Source organism: Giraffa tippelskirchi, chromosome 7, assembly GCF_054371585.1.
Source record: "Giraffa tippelskirchi isolate mGirTip1 chromosome 7, T2T-mGirTip1v1.2.pri, whole genome shotgun sequence".
Taxonomy (NCBI): domain Eukaryota; kingdom Metazoa; phylum Chordata; class Mammalia; order Artiodactyla; family Giraffidae; genus Giraffa; species Giraffa tippelskirchi.
The window spans coordinates 148,537,259-148,550,588 of record NC_137281.1 but is presented as its reverse complement, the minus strand read 5'-3'; the positions used below and the strand labels follow the sequence as shown (position 1 = coordinate 148,550,588).

The window sequence follows — 13,330 nt, the reverse complement described above, 5'->3', positions numbered from 1 at the left end:
GCATTTGGGGAAGTCACATCAGGAAGCCGAATGAGACAAGGTGTGTTCAGAGCTGCTACCTGGAGAAGCTCAGAGAGCCAGATGTTTCCAGTTACCATCACACCTAAAGGTAAGTGTGTTAGTCTGGTTCTGGGATCACAATCTAACAACACTGGTGCAACTAGAATATTACAGGATCAAAGAGGGCAGCATCTCAGGTCCCTAGATGAGAGCCAAGTTCCCTTCCCTGTCTCTTGAATGGGGAATTCAATAGGATTAGCACCAGGGAAGCCCACGATTAGCACAGGAATGTTTTAATTATGTTCTAGCAGAAACTTAAACAAAAAAAAAAAGAAGATAGACATATACCAGAGTCTGTTTTCACAGGCAACTAATTCTCCTCCTTTCTAATATAATTTACCTTGACACTTAAATACACTATCTAAATTTAATCTATACCTAATGCTGATCCCATACAAAAAAGATCTTCACAACCCAAATAATCATGATGGTGTGATCACTCACCTAGAGCCAGACATCCTGGAATGGGAAGTCAAGTGGGCCTTAGGAAGCATCACTACAAACAAAGTTAGTGGAGATGATGGAATTCCAGTTGAGCTATTTCAAATCCTAAAAGATGATGCTGTGAAAGTGCTGCACTCAATATGCCAGCAAATTTGGAAAACTCAGCAGTGGCCACAGGACTGGAAAAGGTCAGTTTTCATCCCAATCCCAAAGAAAGGCAATGCCAAAGAATGCTCAAACTACCACACAATTGCATTCATCTCACACACTAGTAAAGTAATGCTCAAAATTCTCCAAGCCAGGCTGCAACAATACGTGAACCGTGAACTTCCAGATGTTCAAGCTGGTTTTAGAAAAGGCAGAGGAACCAGAGATCAAATTGCCAACATCTGCTGGATCATCGAAAAAGCAACGGAGTTCCAGAAAAACATCTGTTTCTGCTTTATTGACTATGCCAAAGCCTTTGACTGTGTGGATCACAATAAACTGGAAAATTCTGAAAGAGATGGGAATACCAGACCACCTGACCTGCCTCTTGAGAAACCTGTATGCAAATCAGGAAGCAACAGTTAGAACTGGACATGGAACAACAGACTGGTTCCAAATAGGAAAAGGAGTACATCAAGGATGTATATTGTCACCCTGCTTATTTAATTTATATAGAGTACATCATGAGAAATGCTGGGCTGGAAGAAGCACAAGCTGGAATCAAGATTGCTGGGAGAAATATCAATAACCTCAGATATGCAGATGACACCACCTTTATGGCAGAAAGTGAAGAAGAACTAAAGAGCCTCTTGATGAAAGTGAAAGAGGAGAGTGAAGAAGTTGGCTTAAAGCTCAACATTCAAAAAACTAAGATCATGGCATCTGATCCCATCACTTCATGGGAAATAGATGGAGAAACAGTGGAAACAGTGTCAGACTTTATTTTTGGGGGCTCCAAAATCACTGCTGATGGTGATTGCAGCCATGAAATTAAAAGACACTTAACTCCTTGGGAGAAAAGTTATGACCAACCTAGACAGCATATTAAAAAGCAGAGACATTACTTTGCCAACAAAGGTCCGTCTAGTCAAGGGTATGGTTTTTCCAGTAGCCATGTATGGATGTGAGAGTTGGACTATAAAGAAAGCTGAGCACCGAAGAATTGACGCTCTTAAGCTATAGTGTTGGAGAAGACTCTTGAGAGTCCCTTGGACTGCAAGGAGATTCAACCAGTCAATCCTAAAGGAAATCATTCCTGAATATTCATTGGAAGGACTGATGTTGAAGCTGAAACTCCGATATTTTGGCCACCTGATGCGAAGAGCTGACTTGTTTGAAAAGACCCTGATGCTAGGAATAATTGAAGGCATGAGGAGAAAGGGATGACAGAGGATGAAATGGTTGGATGGCATCACTGACTCAATGGACATGAGTTTGAGTAGGCTCTGGGAGTTGGTGATGGACAGAGGGGCCTGGCGTTCGGCAGTCCATGGGGTAACAAAGATTCGGACACGACTGAGTAACTGAACTGTACTGAATGCTGATCCCCCTCCTGTCTAATATAATTTACCTTGACACTAAAATACACTATCTAAATTTATACCTAATGCTTGTCAATTATGCAGCCCCATTTTAAAATTTGTAATCTAAGTGACACGCTAAATTGCTGCCATGTCAAGCCACAGATGAGAGAAACTAAAGGAAGGGGGGCTGGACAGGAGCTTTGAAGGGACTGGGGCGTTGATCAGCTATAAAAGTGTTTATTCAAACTGTACAAAGGAGAAAGAGACACTGTGCTGGTGGCTGCGGGCTTAGGGAACACCTGTGTGAGGAGAAACAGTTGCAGAGGGGTCACTGACCCTGCTAAAGGGAGGATTTTAGGAGTGGCTGGTGTCAAAGCCGGGAGGGGCCCAGGAAATAAAGAGAGGGCCCTCCCCTCTCTGGTCCAGTGTAGGCTGTCCTAGCTCACCTGGCTGTTATTCTTGTCTTGGACCCCAGGAGCCATCTGTGACCACACATCCAGCAAGAACACCACTGCTGTTTCTAACAGCTGCCTCGGCCACATGGGCTTTGCCCTATTTCCTCCACCCTAGGTTACCTTATAAACGGTCCTAGGCTAGGCAAGACTGGTCACATTGAATTCTAACTAGTGTTTAAAACAACCCACAGTACAAACCTGCCAGATCCTGCTGATGGTCCTGGTCTCTTGGAAGACAGGATGTTTCAGCTCCTTTATCTCATTATTCACAAAAGGGACCCAGATGTGCTTCCTTGTTTCCTCCATTACAATTAGATTTTCTTAACATGTTGAAGGGCTCCTCAAAATCCATCCTTGGCGTCAATGTCACCTGGGATATTAAAATGTAAGCTCACAGGCTACATGCCACACCCAGGATGAGTCACTGGGGTAGAGTCCACTCTCCTGCATTTAATAGGTTCCTCTCAGGTGGTACTTTAGTTGAGGTGAACCCTTAGCATAGGATTTGCAATTTGGCCAGTTAACCAGCTTTTTAAAAGATCAATTCCTGCTTAAAGGAAAACATGTGGGCCTGGGAGCCCAGAAGTCAGCAGGTAAGGGATCTTCCCAACCTAGGGACCAAACCCAGGTCTCCCGCACTGCAGGCGGATTCTTTACCAGCTGAACTACCAGGGAATCCCCAGGTAACACGCTACCAGGTGCCAGAGCTTCTCTATCCATCTCTAATGCTCTCGTGAGTGCTAAGTCGCTTTAGTTGTGTCTGACTCTTCATGACCCCATGGACCAGGCTTCTAGTCCATGGGATTCTCTAGGCAAGCATACTGGAGTGGGTTGCCATGCCCTCCTCCAGGGGATCTTCTTGACCCAGGGATCAAACCCACATCTCTTAGGTCTCCTGCATTGGCAGGTGGGGTCTTTACCACTGTCACCACCTGGGAAGCCCCTAATGCTCTCATAGTTACCTATTATACCCATTTTACAGATGAGGAAATGTGTCCATTTCATTAGGTGGTGACATTTACAACTCAAACCCAAGTCCAAAGTTCTGTTTTTAGCTCTGTCATTCTGCTTTTTAGGCTCTGATACCTAACCAGAATGCTGTCAGTAAGATAGAAGTGGTAAAAATTGTAACAGCATCAGTACTGGGGATGTGAATGTTGCTGAGCTCTCACATGACAGGCTACTTTGCCTGGTACTTTGGTTTTTACTAAGGCATTTATAAACTTCGCTTCAGATGTTTCCTAGTTATTCTCAAATTGGTAATTCTCCAACCAGATATGAAAGCAGTCCTTTTTTGTCAATGGTCTCTGTGTTAGAAGGGAGTCCTTGTGTGTGTGTGTGTGTGTGTGTGTGTGTGTGTGTGTTGCCACACCACATAACATGCGGTATCTTACTTCCCTGACCTGGGAATGAACCTGTGCCCCCTGCATTAGAAATGCTGAGTCTTAACCACTGGACCACCAGGGAAGTTCCAGAGAGTTCCTGATTTGATTCAACTGGAGTCCAGGTACTTTATTTTTTATAAAAGTACTTTTTGGACACCCCAGGCAGCAGACATAACGCCCAATTAAATGCAAATTGCTTCAGTCCAGCACTTGTTGAGTAATTCAAGCCGGGGGGGGGGGGGGCGGGGGGGGGATCTTGGGGGTCTAAATTATCCAGACCAGTACTGATTTTCTGCTTTAATTACATTTTGACCAGATCATATTGGTAGGATTAGCCTGCAGGCATCCATGCCACTTAATAAAACAGGCAAAAATAGATGAAGGAAATAGCTGTAGCTGCAGGGGATAGTGTCTGGATCAGAAGACGCTCTCACACTGGGGTAGACCCAGGGCAGGGCTTGTCCAGGAAATGACCCTCCCTATGCAGGTAGTTATGCAGGAGGTGTTGGTGGTAAAGAACCTGCCTGCAAAGGCAGGAGGCATGAGACACAGGTTTGATCTCTGGGTCAGGAAGATACGCTGGAGGAGGGTACGGTGACCCAGTCCAGTATTCTTGCCTGGAGAACCCCCATAGACAGAGGAGCCTGGCGGGCTACAATTCATAAGGTTGCAAAGAGTTGGGACACGACTGAGCACACACGCATGTAGGTAGTTTATCTCTACCTGGAACGCAGCAGCCTGGACCCCACTAAGATCAGTAGCACTGACCCCGCTTGGTCAGTGCTCAGTAAGCTTGATTAATGGAACCAGGTATTTAAAAATACTCTTAAGGATTTTCAGTTTTTCGTCTTTCTGGGAGTAATAGGCCTGGGATGTCCTGCAACAGGAAGGATGCCTAACATGCTAGAAATGTAGCTGCTGCTTTGTGGGGATGAATGCAATGAAAAGGCAGTAGACAAGTTTGGACTTGAGCACTGGCTCTGCAGTTTTCAGTTCTTGTTCCAAACACCAACTCTGCTAAACTATCTGTGGTAGGATCTGGGGTATCCATTAAGAAAACAAGGACTAGGTTCTTATAAAACAGAAATGGTGGTAGTATCTATCTCACAGGGCGATTGTGGGGGCTAATGAAGCTACTGTAAGGAAACTGCTTAGTGCAGTGTCTGGAATGTAGTAACTGCTCAATAAACAGAACCTCAGTGAACAGAAATGCCAGACCCACAGGGTGGGGAATCTCTGTCCACATCTCAGACCAGCGCCTGGTGATCATCTTTTTGCAAGAGGGTAAGAGGCCATAGGGAGTGGGAGCCCCAGGATGCCACCTCCACCAGCCATGAAGCTTATTGGTACTGTTTACCACAGAGTACCACCCCCCACCCCCCTGCCAGGCTACGTTTCACTGCCCTTTTTTGTCAGTCTTCAGTATGAAAGGACTCGAGCTCAGGAATGCTTGCTGGTGAGAAGCAGGCTACCTTCATGCCTCTTGATTATGTACACTTAGCCAGGAGACAAAACCCTTCTTTTTTTTCTTTTAAATTCAAAACCTTCAAGGGAACTCTTTAATACCAGCCATCCCATCAACACAGGTTCCAGACATGCATGTTTTTTAAATTATGTTTATTTAGCGTATGTACACATAAAAGAGAAATCGCCCTCTGTTCCCACCCAGCAGAAAACATGCACAAACCCAAGGTATACATGAAGGGACAGGGCCCCAGCCCCAAGTTAGTGATTGGGATGGTGCAATCCTGTGAGTCACAAGCCCCGGTCAGGAGAGGGCTGGACTGAAGTGTTGGGCAGGCTGTACCCCCGCTGCGGGGCCTAAAATAAGCGCGCACCATAGCCAAAGGTCTGTTTGATGCCCTCAAAGTAGTACCGCTGCCAGCCCTGCCTCGTCCTCTCCTCTTCTGGGGCGGGGATGCCTCGGCCCTCCATGCACAGCTCAGTCTCTCCGTTCTTATCGATGAAGGTCAAGGTGATGGTGGCAAAGTGCCCTGGGGGAAGGCAGAGGGGAAGGAGGTTTCAGACCCAGGGTTTCCATAGGGGCCTGAGGGGAGGGGGAAAAGAAAGGGTTCTGGGGGCAACGGCAACGAACGAACAAACATGCTTGCTTACCTTCTGGCCAAGATTTAAACCTCCACTTCATCGCAATGTATTTCTCAGGGACCTGAAATAATCAGAGAGGTCAGCCTCTTTTCAATGTTTGCTTTCTCCCAGAAGAACTAATTTTACCCCACGAAGGAAAAAATTATAGGAAAGTGAGAGAGTCCAACTGTAGCATTCCTTTGAAAAACAAAATGAGCTTTTACTGACCCAAGAGACTAAAGTCTTTTATCTACAGAGCTGGAAAGAAAAAGGCAGGGAGGAAGGGACACATTATTCTTCTAAGCAGATAAAAGCTGCATCCTGGCTAGCAGGAACTCACCAGATCAGTGAATTCTCCCGAGACATTGCCGTCTACCAGGTGAAACTTGCCACCTTTGTCTGCTTCCAACACAGCAGGAGCGTGGGTGAAGGCCTGAACGAGCTGCAGAAAAAAAGGAGGTAGGAAGATGTGTGGCTCTCAGGGGGACCCAGGAGAAATGCCAGCTGACACCTGCGTGCCTCAGCTCTCAATTCCAAAGACACTACTCTGCCCCAGAACCAGCTTCAGGTTCTTTTCTGTTCCAGTAGAGACCATGCTTCGACTCAAGTAATTCTAAATCCAGGATGCCACTACACTGGATCCATTTACTTTTCTAACAAGAATGATTCCAGTTGTTCCCACTTACAGGACCCAAAACTAGTACAAGAAGAGAAAAAAAAGGCAAATCCACTTTGATGAGTGGCTTGAACAAACATGTCTTTCCTTTGCCTCTTTGTGAATGAGGAAAGCCTCATGGTTCCACTCAGCACTTTTCTGGACAATGAGAGGATGTGCCCACAACTCTAGTCACCTGGAACGGCAGACACCAGGAGCTGGAAGGACAGGACTATACTTACCTCTTGGGTGGTAAAAACTCTATAGAGCTCCTCTGGTGATGTCAGGAAGCTTTCTCTAAGGGTGATCTTACAAGTGGGGATTTTGACACCAACAGGTCTGGCCTGGGTTTTTGAAGGAGCAGACTTAGCCTGTGGAAGTGGCAGTGAAACTGTCAGTTTATAGAGTACTGGTGAGACCTCACTTCACAGGGCTGCAGGGACACACTGCCATTCATTCTCATAAACCTTGTCACCTCCAAGGCTAAATTATTCCAGGGGGTCAGAGGAAATTTATGTGCATGGGCATTTCTGTCAGGAGGGGAACTTTCTCAGCAAACTCTCAATGCCACTCTGGGTGAAAGAAGAGTGATGCTTATTTAAAAGCCCACTGCCAAAGGACACACTAAATCATTATCTACTTCTGAAGAGTCCTGTGTAATCCTCAAGCAGAATGTCTGTTTAAATAGCTGGAAGCAGCACCCCCAGAATATCCTTCAGAGTGCTGACAAAGGGGCAAGAGGGCTGAAAATCAAGTGCTGGAGCCAAACCAAACAAGTGCCAACTCCAGAAAAAACAGTTTGTTCTCCCTTCCAATGGGATGAAATCAATCCGTTTCCTGTTAGGTGAAGCCAGTGACCTAAGTAACCTCTGATACTCTGATGAGACCTTTAATATCAAAGGATGAAATGTAGATATATTACTTTAGATGCATACAGGGGAACCTGTGTTCATAACTTCCTCACTGGTGCTAAATGCCAAGAGTTGGACTCTGAAGCCGCTCATGGCTTGATGGCTTCCATTTGCTCTAGGGGTCTGTCATAAATGAATAAAAACCAGGTTAAAGATGGGGAGACAGACAACTACATTCTCTGGACCCTGAAAAGCAGCCCCTCTGGCTTGGAGGTTAGGGTGGGAGAGGAAGAGCTGAGATACAGACTTACGGAAGAGGCAGTGTCTCAACCCCCTCTCCAGACAGCCCCCCACCCCACAAAGGGACACCAGTTACCTTCCGCTCCTCGGTTTTCAGTGCTGGCGGCCCAGCTGGGTCTACTGACTCTCCATTCATCGTAGGCAAGATCATACCCTGCGTGAACTCTGAAAAGACAAAATCCGGCTCTTGGAAGTTATTTCTTAGTAGCTGAGATTTGGGGCTTCACTGTAGTTCACAAACATGGCCGTCCTAACTCAGGAGGAGGTAATGACAACGGAAGGAGGAGTCTATCCATTTTACGTCCTTCCCTTTGATCTATGCCAGGTGGGTACCTGAGTACGCGCTACAGAATGCAGTACAGTCATTGGCATTACTTGAAACCCTTGACTCAATTAGAAGCATCACAACTTGTTAAATGTGTGTGAGGTCTACTGCGGATGGCAGCCAATGAATGCAGTGGCACTTCCAAAGCCTTCAAGAGTGGGTAAGATGCTCACAGCTGCATATTTAGTTCCCTTCTCCACTCTGCCGTACCTCTGTAGGACAGCCACAACTGTTAGGGTATCAGAGCACTGGTTCCCACCTCTACACTGGCTCCCTCTGATGATCACAATCAGTACTCTGACACCCAGACCAGACCACATGGGCAAAGCTGGAGTTCTGGGGGACAGCTGAGAGGACTACTATTCAAGTAAGCCTTTAAGTATCCCTGGAGAATATAAAAATAGTCCAGGACTGTGCTCAAGTGCTCAGTCTGGAGATGCCGGGTCTTTAGATCAGTGAGTCCAACAGAAATACCACCTCAGCCTCAAATGTAACATTAAATTTTCTAGTAACCACCCTAAAGCGTTAAAACAGACAGGTGAAGTTAATTTTGACCACACATTTGGTCTAATATATCCAATCTACCATTTGTGTTATCAGTATCAAATAATTGAGATATTTCTCTTTTTAAGAAAATACCAAGTCTTTAAAATTTACTGCATATTTTATACTCACAGCACATCTCAATTTGGATGCCACATTTCATGTTCTCAACAGCCAATGCATTAGACAGCAGTCTCTAAATCTTTCTCTTATTCAAACTTTACAGACTGATTTCAAGATGAAATAAGCCTCCTCCGCCCAAATTTCTACTCATTTACTAAAGAAAGAACTGTCAAGCCCCTTAATTAGCATCTGACAGGTGGAAAACTATCTTCTCAAGGCACTCATATCTACTCAAAGGATACCTGTTTTGAGGGTGCTGATGTAAATTCCCATTGCTTCTCTTAGAAGTTTCACCCCTTCTTCCTTCATTAAGGCCACGAGATTTGTGTCAGGCTCATCTTTGGCAAGGCTCACACTAATCTGAATGAAAGATCAGAAGTAGGTGGTAAAAAGCTTGAGCGGCACCCACATTGGGGGATGTAGGTGCTGAGCAATCAGATAACTGCTGACATTTGCAAAGGAAATGCATGACGGTTGAGGTATTCGTACAATCCCCATAAGCGTTTCTCCTTGAGGTCTCTCTGCCACCTACTGCCAAGACAAAAGTGGCTAATGTTAAAACTCACACCACTCACTAAAGCAAAGTAATTGAATAAGCATAAACTGCTTGGGAAGCTCCTAATGGCACCACAGACCCAGAAAGTCATCTGCAGACTGGGGTTCTGAATGCTTAGGCCAAGCCTGGTCTGTAATCTTGAATGACAGGTCATTTTTCTCATCTGAGAATAAGAGGATGTGGAAGACTCAGATGAGGAATTAGAAAGCACAAACCTCCACTTCATCCACGCTATTTTCATCAGACAAATTGGGGATCTCCACATGGCCCTTGTACTGCACTCCAGACTTAGAGGTACCTGTCAAAAGTAACGCAGTGTTATCAGTCTCCTCCTCTTCAGGCTAAGTCTCCTGCTCTGGACGCCTAACTACTATTTTGCTTACGCTTCTTTCGGACAACTGAACCCACCTTCTTTATTCTGAGAGAAGGTGGCTGCCACACCAGATGCAACCATTGCCCCCCTCCCTGAAATGTCTTTCCTCATCAGATTTCTGGAGACTAACTGTGTTACCAGTGTGAGACTAAGAGCTACGTGAATTCCGCACAAGCATGAATTCTGCTAAGGAGGACTTGGGTTAATAGCTAATACTGGCAGTTTTGCTAAAACGCTTGTTTTGAAAATACAAATTTGTTCCAGTGCTACAGATATAAGTGACGATTTGACTGTAATACGAATTTCATATTTGCTTATATGCACTTTCATCCACAAAGAACAGCTAAACAGAACATCCAAACAGAGCTAAACAGAGCTGTATAGGAAAACACAAAACACGTCTCAAGCGTTTATCTGACAGTGACCTCAGCTCACCATGTGTTAGCAGCCACACCATCCACGACTGGTGGTATGATGCTCCTTCTGATTTCCCGTCTCTCCTTCCATCACCTCACAATAACCCACGTGCCTCAGTGCTCCTGATGCCCACTTTCACAAGCGAACCTCAGGTTTTTGTCAAGGTAAACCATGATATTTGTCAAATGATTTATGTATTTCTTATGATTTAACATGTGTAAACGGCCATCAATTTTTACATTCCTAAATTTAAAAAAATATCACTGATGAAGCTTTTGAGTGTTCTGTCATGTCCCTAACCCTATCTTCCCTACAAGTCCTGTGGTTTTTGTTGGAAGCTCATAGTGTGGTGAGCTTTAGAAACACGTGTCACATTATAGCAGAACTGACTGTGTTTCAAAGTTAACGTGTATTTATCTTTACCTCTCTAGGCCTCAGTTTCTCAATCTATAAAAAGGAGGCTGGGAAAGATGAAACCTATGGTTTCTTCCAGACTGCTATGCTTTAATTTAAAAAAAAAAAAAAAAAGAACAAGAATACATTTTGCCACTTTGTTACCATTCACTTGAGAAGAGTTTACATGTTGTGCCCCATACATGTACTCTTTTAACTTTACTGTCTTTCCTTCCTGTCAGGTCCATCGAAGGATGGCCCCAATTCTATGCTAATATCTTCACAAAAGAGACATTAAGCTAGAGAATAAAACCTGCCTGAGTTATAATCACATACAAGCAGCATTACCACAGCACTCTCAACTATTAGGTTCACAATGGAATTAAAAAAACAAAAAGCCAAAAAACTCCCATAGCCTACTTTTAAGTCATCCAAGAGGCAGAAATAGCTAGTCTGAAAAATGTCACATTGTATGCTCCCAAACAGGACAAGGCCGAAAGATTCAGCAGCCCAGTTGCTACATCAGTAGGGACTTGTGAGACCCACAGAGAAGAAACCCATTTAGTGTCCTGCAGTGGCAGAAAAATTTCAGCATTTGATACTGCTTCCTATAGGACTTTAGAGCAGCACTACCTCCCTCGAAAAAAGTTCATAACCTCTCAAAAACTGTTCTCCCTGGCTCCTGAAAAGATCAGTCAAAATGCGGTTAACCCCTGTCCTAAAAGCCGAGCACAGACTTACCTGTCCAGTTTAGTTTGATGCTCCACTCATAAAAGAAGATAAGTTTGCCTTTGCGATTGTTAATGGATGCCTCTCCATCAAGCTTACTCACTTCTGTCACCTCACACTTGCCTTCCTCATTTTGCACACGCACAGCCAGGAACAGTGTTTTCAGCTTATCTGTGGACCAGTTCGAAGCATCCCTCTCTGTCCTGCAAAACAGAAACAGAGCTATGGACCAACAGCCAAATGAAGGATATACTGCTTGCTCTATGCAAGAGCACCCAAGGCTATAGGAGGCTGGAAAAGAACACAAAACCCTCAGCCCCACTCCACTATGTCTACAAACGTGTTACTCTTTTAGGAAGACCAGGAGTCCTATACTATCAATAAGGACTACTGCTGTATAACATGGTTTCAAACTTAATGGAAAATTCTGCTTTCCTTTCTCATCATGATGGTGCTGGGGTCAGTACTGAATATTTAACATGGCGCCCCCGTCTGACCAAATGGAAAACTGTGCGCTTCTGAGGTCAGGAACACACACAACGGGGCCACAGAACGCAGTGTTAAGCTAAAAGGTCCAGTTAAGAATACACCAATAATCTTGATCTCATTAGCGCAGTGTTTTGACCTATCAAGTTCAGGCTGTGTTATAAATTTTGTGCCCTCCAAATGGCCCTGAAAACAATGAAAGTCCAGGGTTTCAAAACAAACAAAAATTAAAGTCAACCATTCTATGTTAAAAGGAGGGGAAGCTGGCTGAAATACAAAGGAAAACTATCTACCTTATAACTTTCTAACTAGCAGAGAAAACAACAGTAAGGTGAGCTACAACAAAGTAAAAATACAGTTTATGTACAAAGTTCAGTGGACTCAGAATAAGAAAATATTACTTGCAGAAGATTTCATGAAAGAGAGTAGGCTTTTAAGAGTGGTTGGATTATAAACCATGATTGCCCGGCAACCAGGGGCAGTCCCTGGAGCTACGATACAAGCAACTTAACAGTTCCGGGTGAGAGGCCACGGCGCCTTGGAGCATCACTCAGCTCTGAGCACCTGCGGAACATGTTCTAAGACCTGGCTTTCTGGAGTGAGGCAGCGATCCCTTATGACTGACTTTTAATTCCACCCGAAAGCCGAAAAATAGTAACTCCAACCCTCTGGAGCCTAACATTGCAATCTCTCAACACTATACACGGCAGTTTTGGGTCTCAATGACGCCTCCGGCCACGTGTGAGAAGCATCTCTCCGCTCAGGCTGAAAGCAGCAGCCGGGGGGCTACGTCTTCCTATGTGAAACCCCCTCGTCTGGGATGCAGCCTTCTATGTCGTCCCCCCACCCCACCCCCGGGCCTCTCCAGCATCCAATGAAACGGAGGTCGGAGGCTGGAGGGGCCTGAGACTTACGGACCCCTGGAGACAGGAAGGACCCACGCCCATCTCCTGGCAGGCAGGGCTGCCTCGACCCCAGCAGTGTCCCGGCCAAGGTTCCAGGGCCACCCCCGCCCCCCACCCCGCAACCCCCGGCCCGGCCGCAGCGCTCCCGCGGCCTGGCCCGCTGGCCCTCACCAATGCCAGTTGTTGACGTTGGTGGCGTCCGCCCGCTCCTCCACGATCCAGCGTGGGTCGCCCTCACCCCACTTGGCCATCAGCTCTCCTATCGCGCCGCCACCAGCTCCCGAGCAGCCACAGCCACAGCCTCAGGACAGCCCGGTCGCGGCCGCCCGGCAGCGCCTGGAAACTACTAGAAGAAGCTGCAAGATCCTCCTGGCTTGCTTTTCCCTCCACCCCCCCGCCCCTCCCCGCCTTGACTTCCGGCTCCGCCTCCCTCCCGCCGGGTACGTCGGCTCCCCCTCGCCGCACCTTCGCTTCCGTCTGTTCTAAGGGATCCTTTACACTCCTTAGAGTGATGCCCTGAAAGGCCCGAAAGGCGACAGCTCACACGACCATGCCTCACCCACAGAGACACACAGGACACATTTCATTGTTTCCCTGAACCCTTCATCGCCCCGCTTGGCCTCACGGGAGTTGTAGTTTTGTCGCGTGACCCAAGGGATAACCTCGGAAGGTCGAGCTGAAAGGAGAGGAAACGGGCTTGGGCAAGGTGCGCTGGGGATTCTGGGAGTTGTAGT

At 46.1% G+C, this 13,330-nt stretch overlaps 1 protein-coding gene across 6 annotated transcripts; it reads right to left on the bottom strand.

The window, feature by feature from the left end:
• Positions 1-5,455: 5,455 nt before the first annotated feature.
• On the bottom strand, positions 5,456-13,219 carry AHSA1 (activator of HSP90 ATPase activity 1). Of its 6 annotated transcripts, none has more exons than XM_081510553.1 (10): positions 13,062-13,219; positions 12,768-12,952; positions 11,218-11,408; positions 9,509-9,591; positions 8,980-9,097; positions 7,823-7,911; positions 6,838-6,966; positions 6,281-6,382; positions 5,971-6,022; positions 5,456-5,849 (listed from the first exon to the last, which is right to left on the bottom strand). In XM_081510553.1, the coding sequence occupies exons 2-10, from the start codon at positions 12,845-12,847 to the stop codon at positions 5,677-5,679; spliced, it is 1,017 nt and encodes a 338-aa protein (XP_081366679.1). In that variant the 5' UTR covers positions 12,848-12,952; positions 13,062-13,219; the 3' UTR covers positions 5,456-5,676. The 6 variants fall into 6 exon arrangements, with proteins under 6 accessions (XP_081366679.1, XP_081366677.1, XP_081366678.1 ...); XM_081510551.1 differs by having other exon boundaries at positions 12,768-12,942; XM_081510552.1 differs by having other exon boundaries at positions 12,768-12,939.
• Between the last annotated feature and the right edge of the window lie 111 nt (positions 13,220-13,330).

What these genes read in the sequence shown, in the direction of transcription:
- AHSA1 (XM_081510553.1), bottom strand. Translation starts at nt 12,847, where the DNA reads ATGGCCAAGTGGGGTGAGGGCGACCCACGCTGGATCGTGGAGGAGCGG. An exon ending in GAGTTTTTACCACCCAAGAG is followed by an intron (nt 6,383 to 6,837) that starts GTAAGTATAGTC and finishes TTTTTTCTGCAG; the next exon opens with CTCGTTCAGGCCTTCACCCA. An exon ending in GTTTAAATCTTGGCCAGAAG is followed by an intron (nt 5,850 to 5,970) that starts GTAAGCAAGCAT and finishes GCCTTCCCCCAG; the next exon opens with GGCACTTTGCCACCATCACC.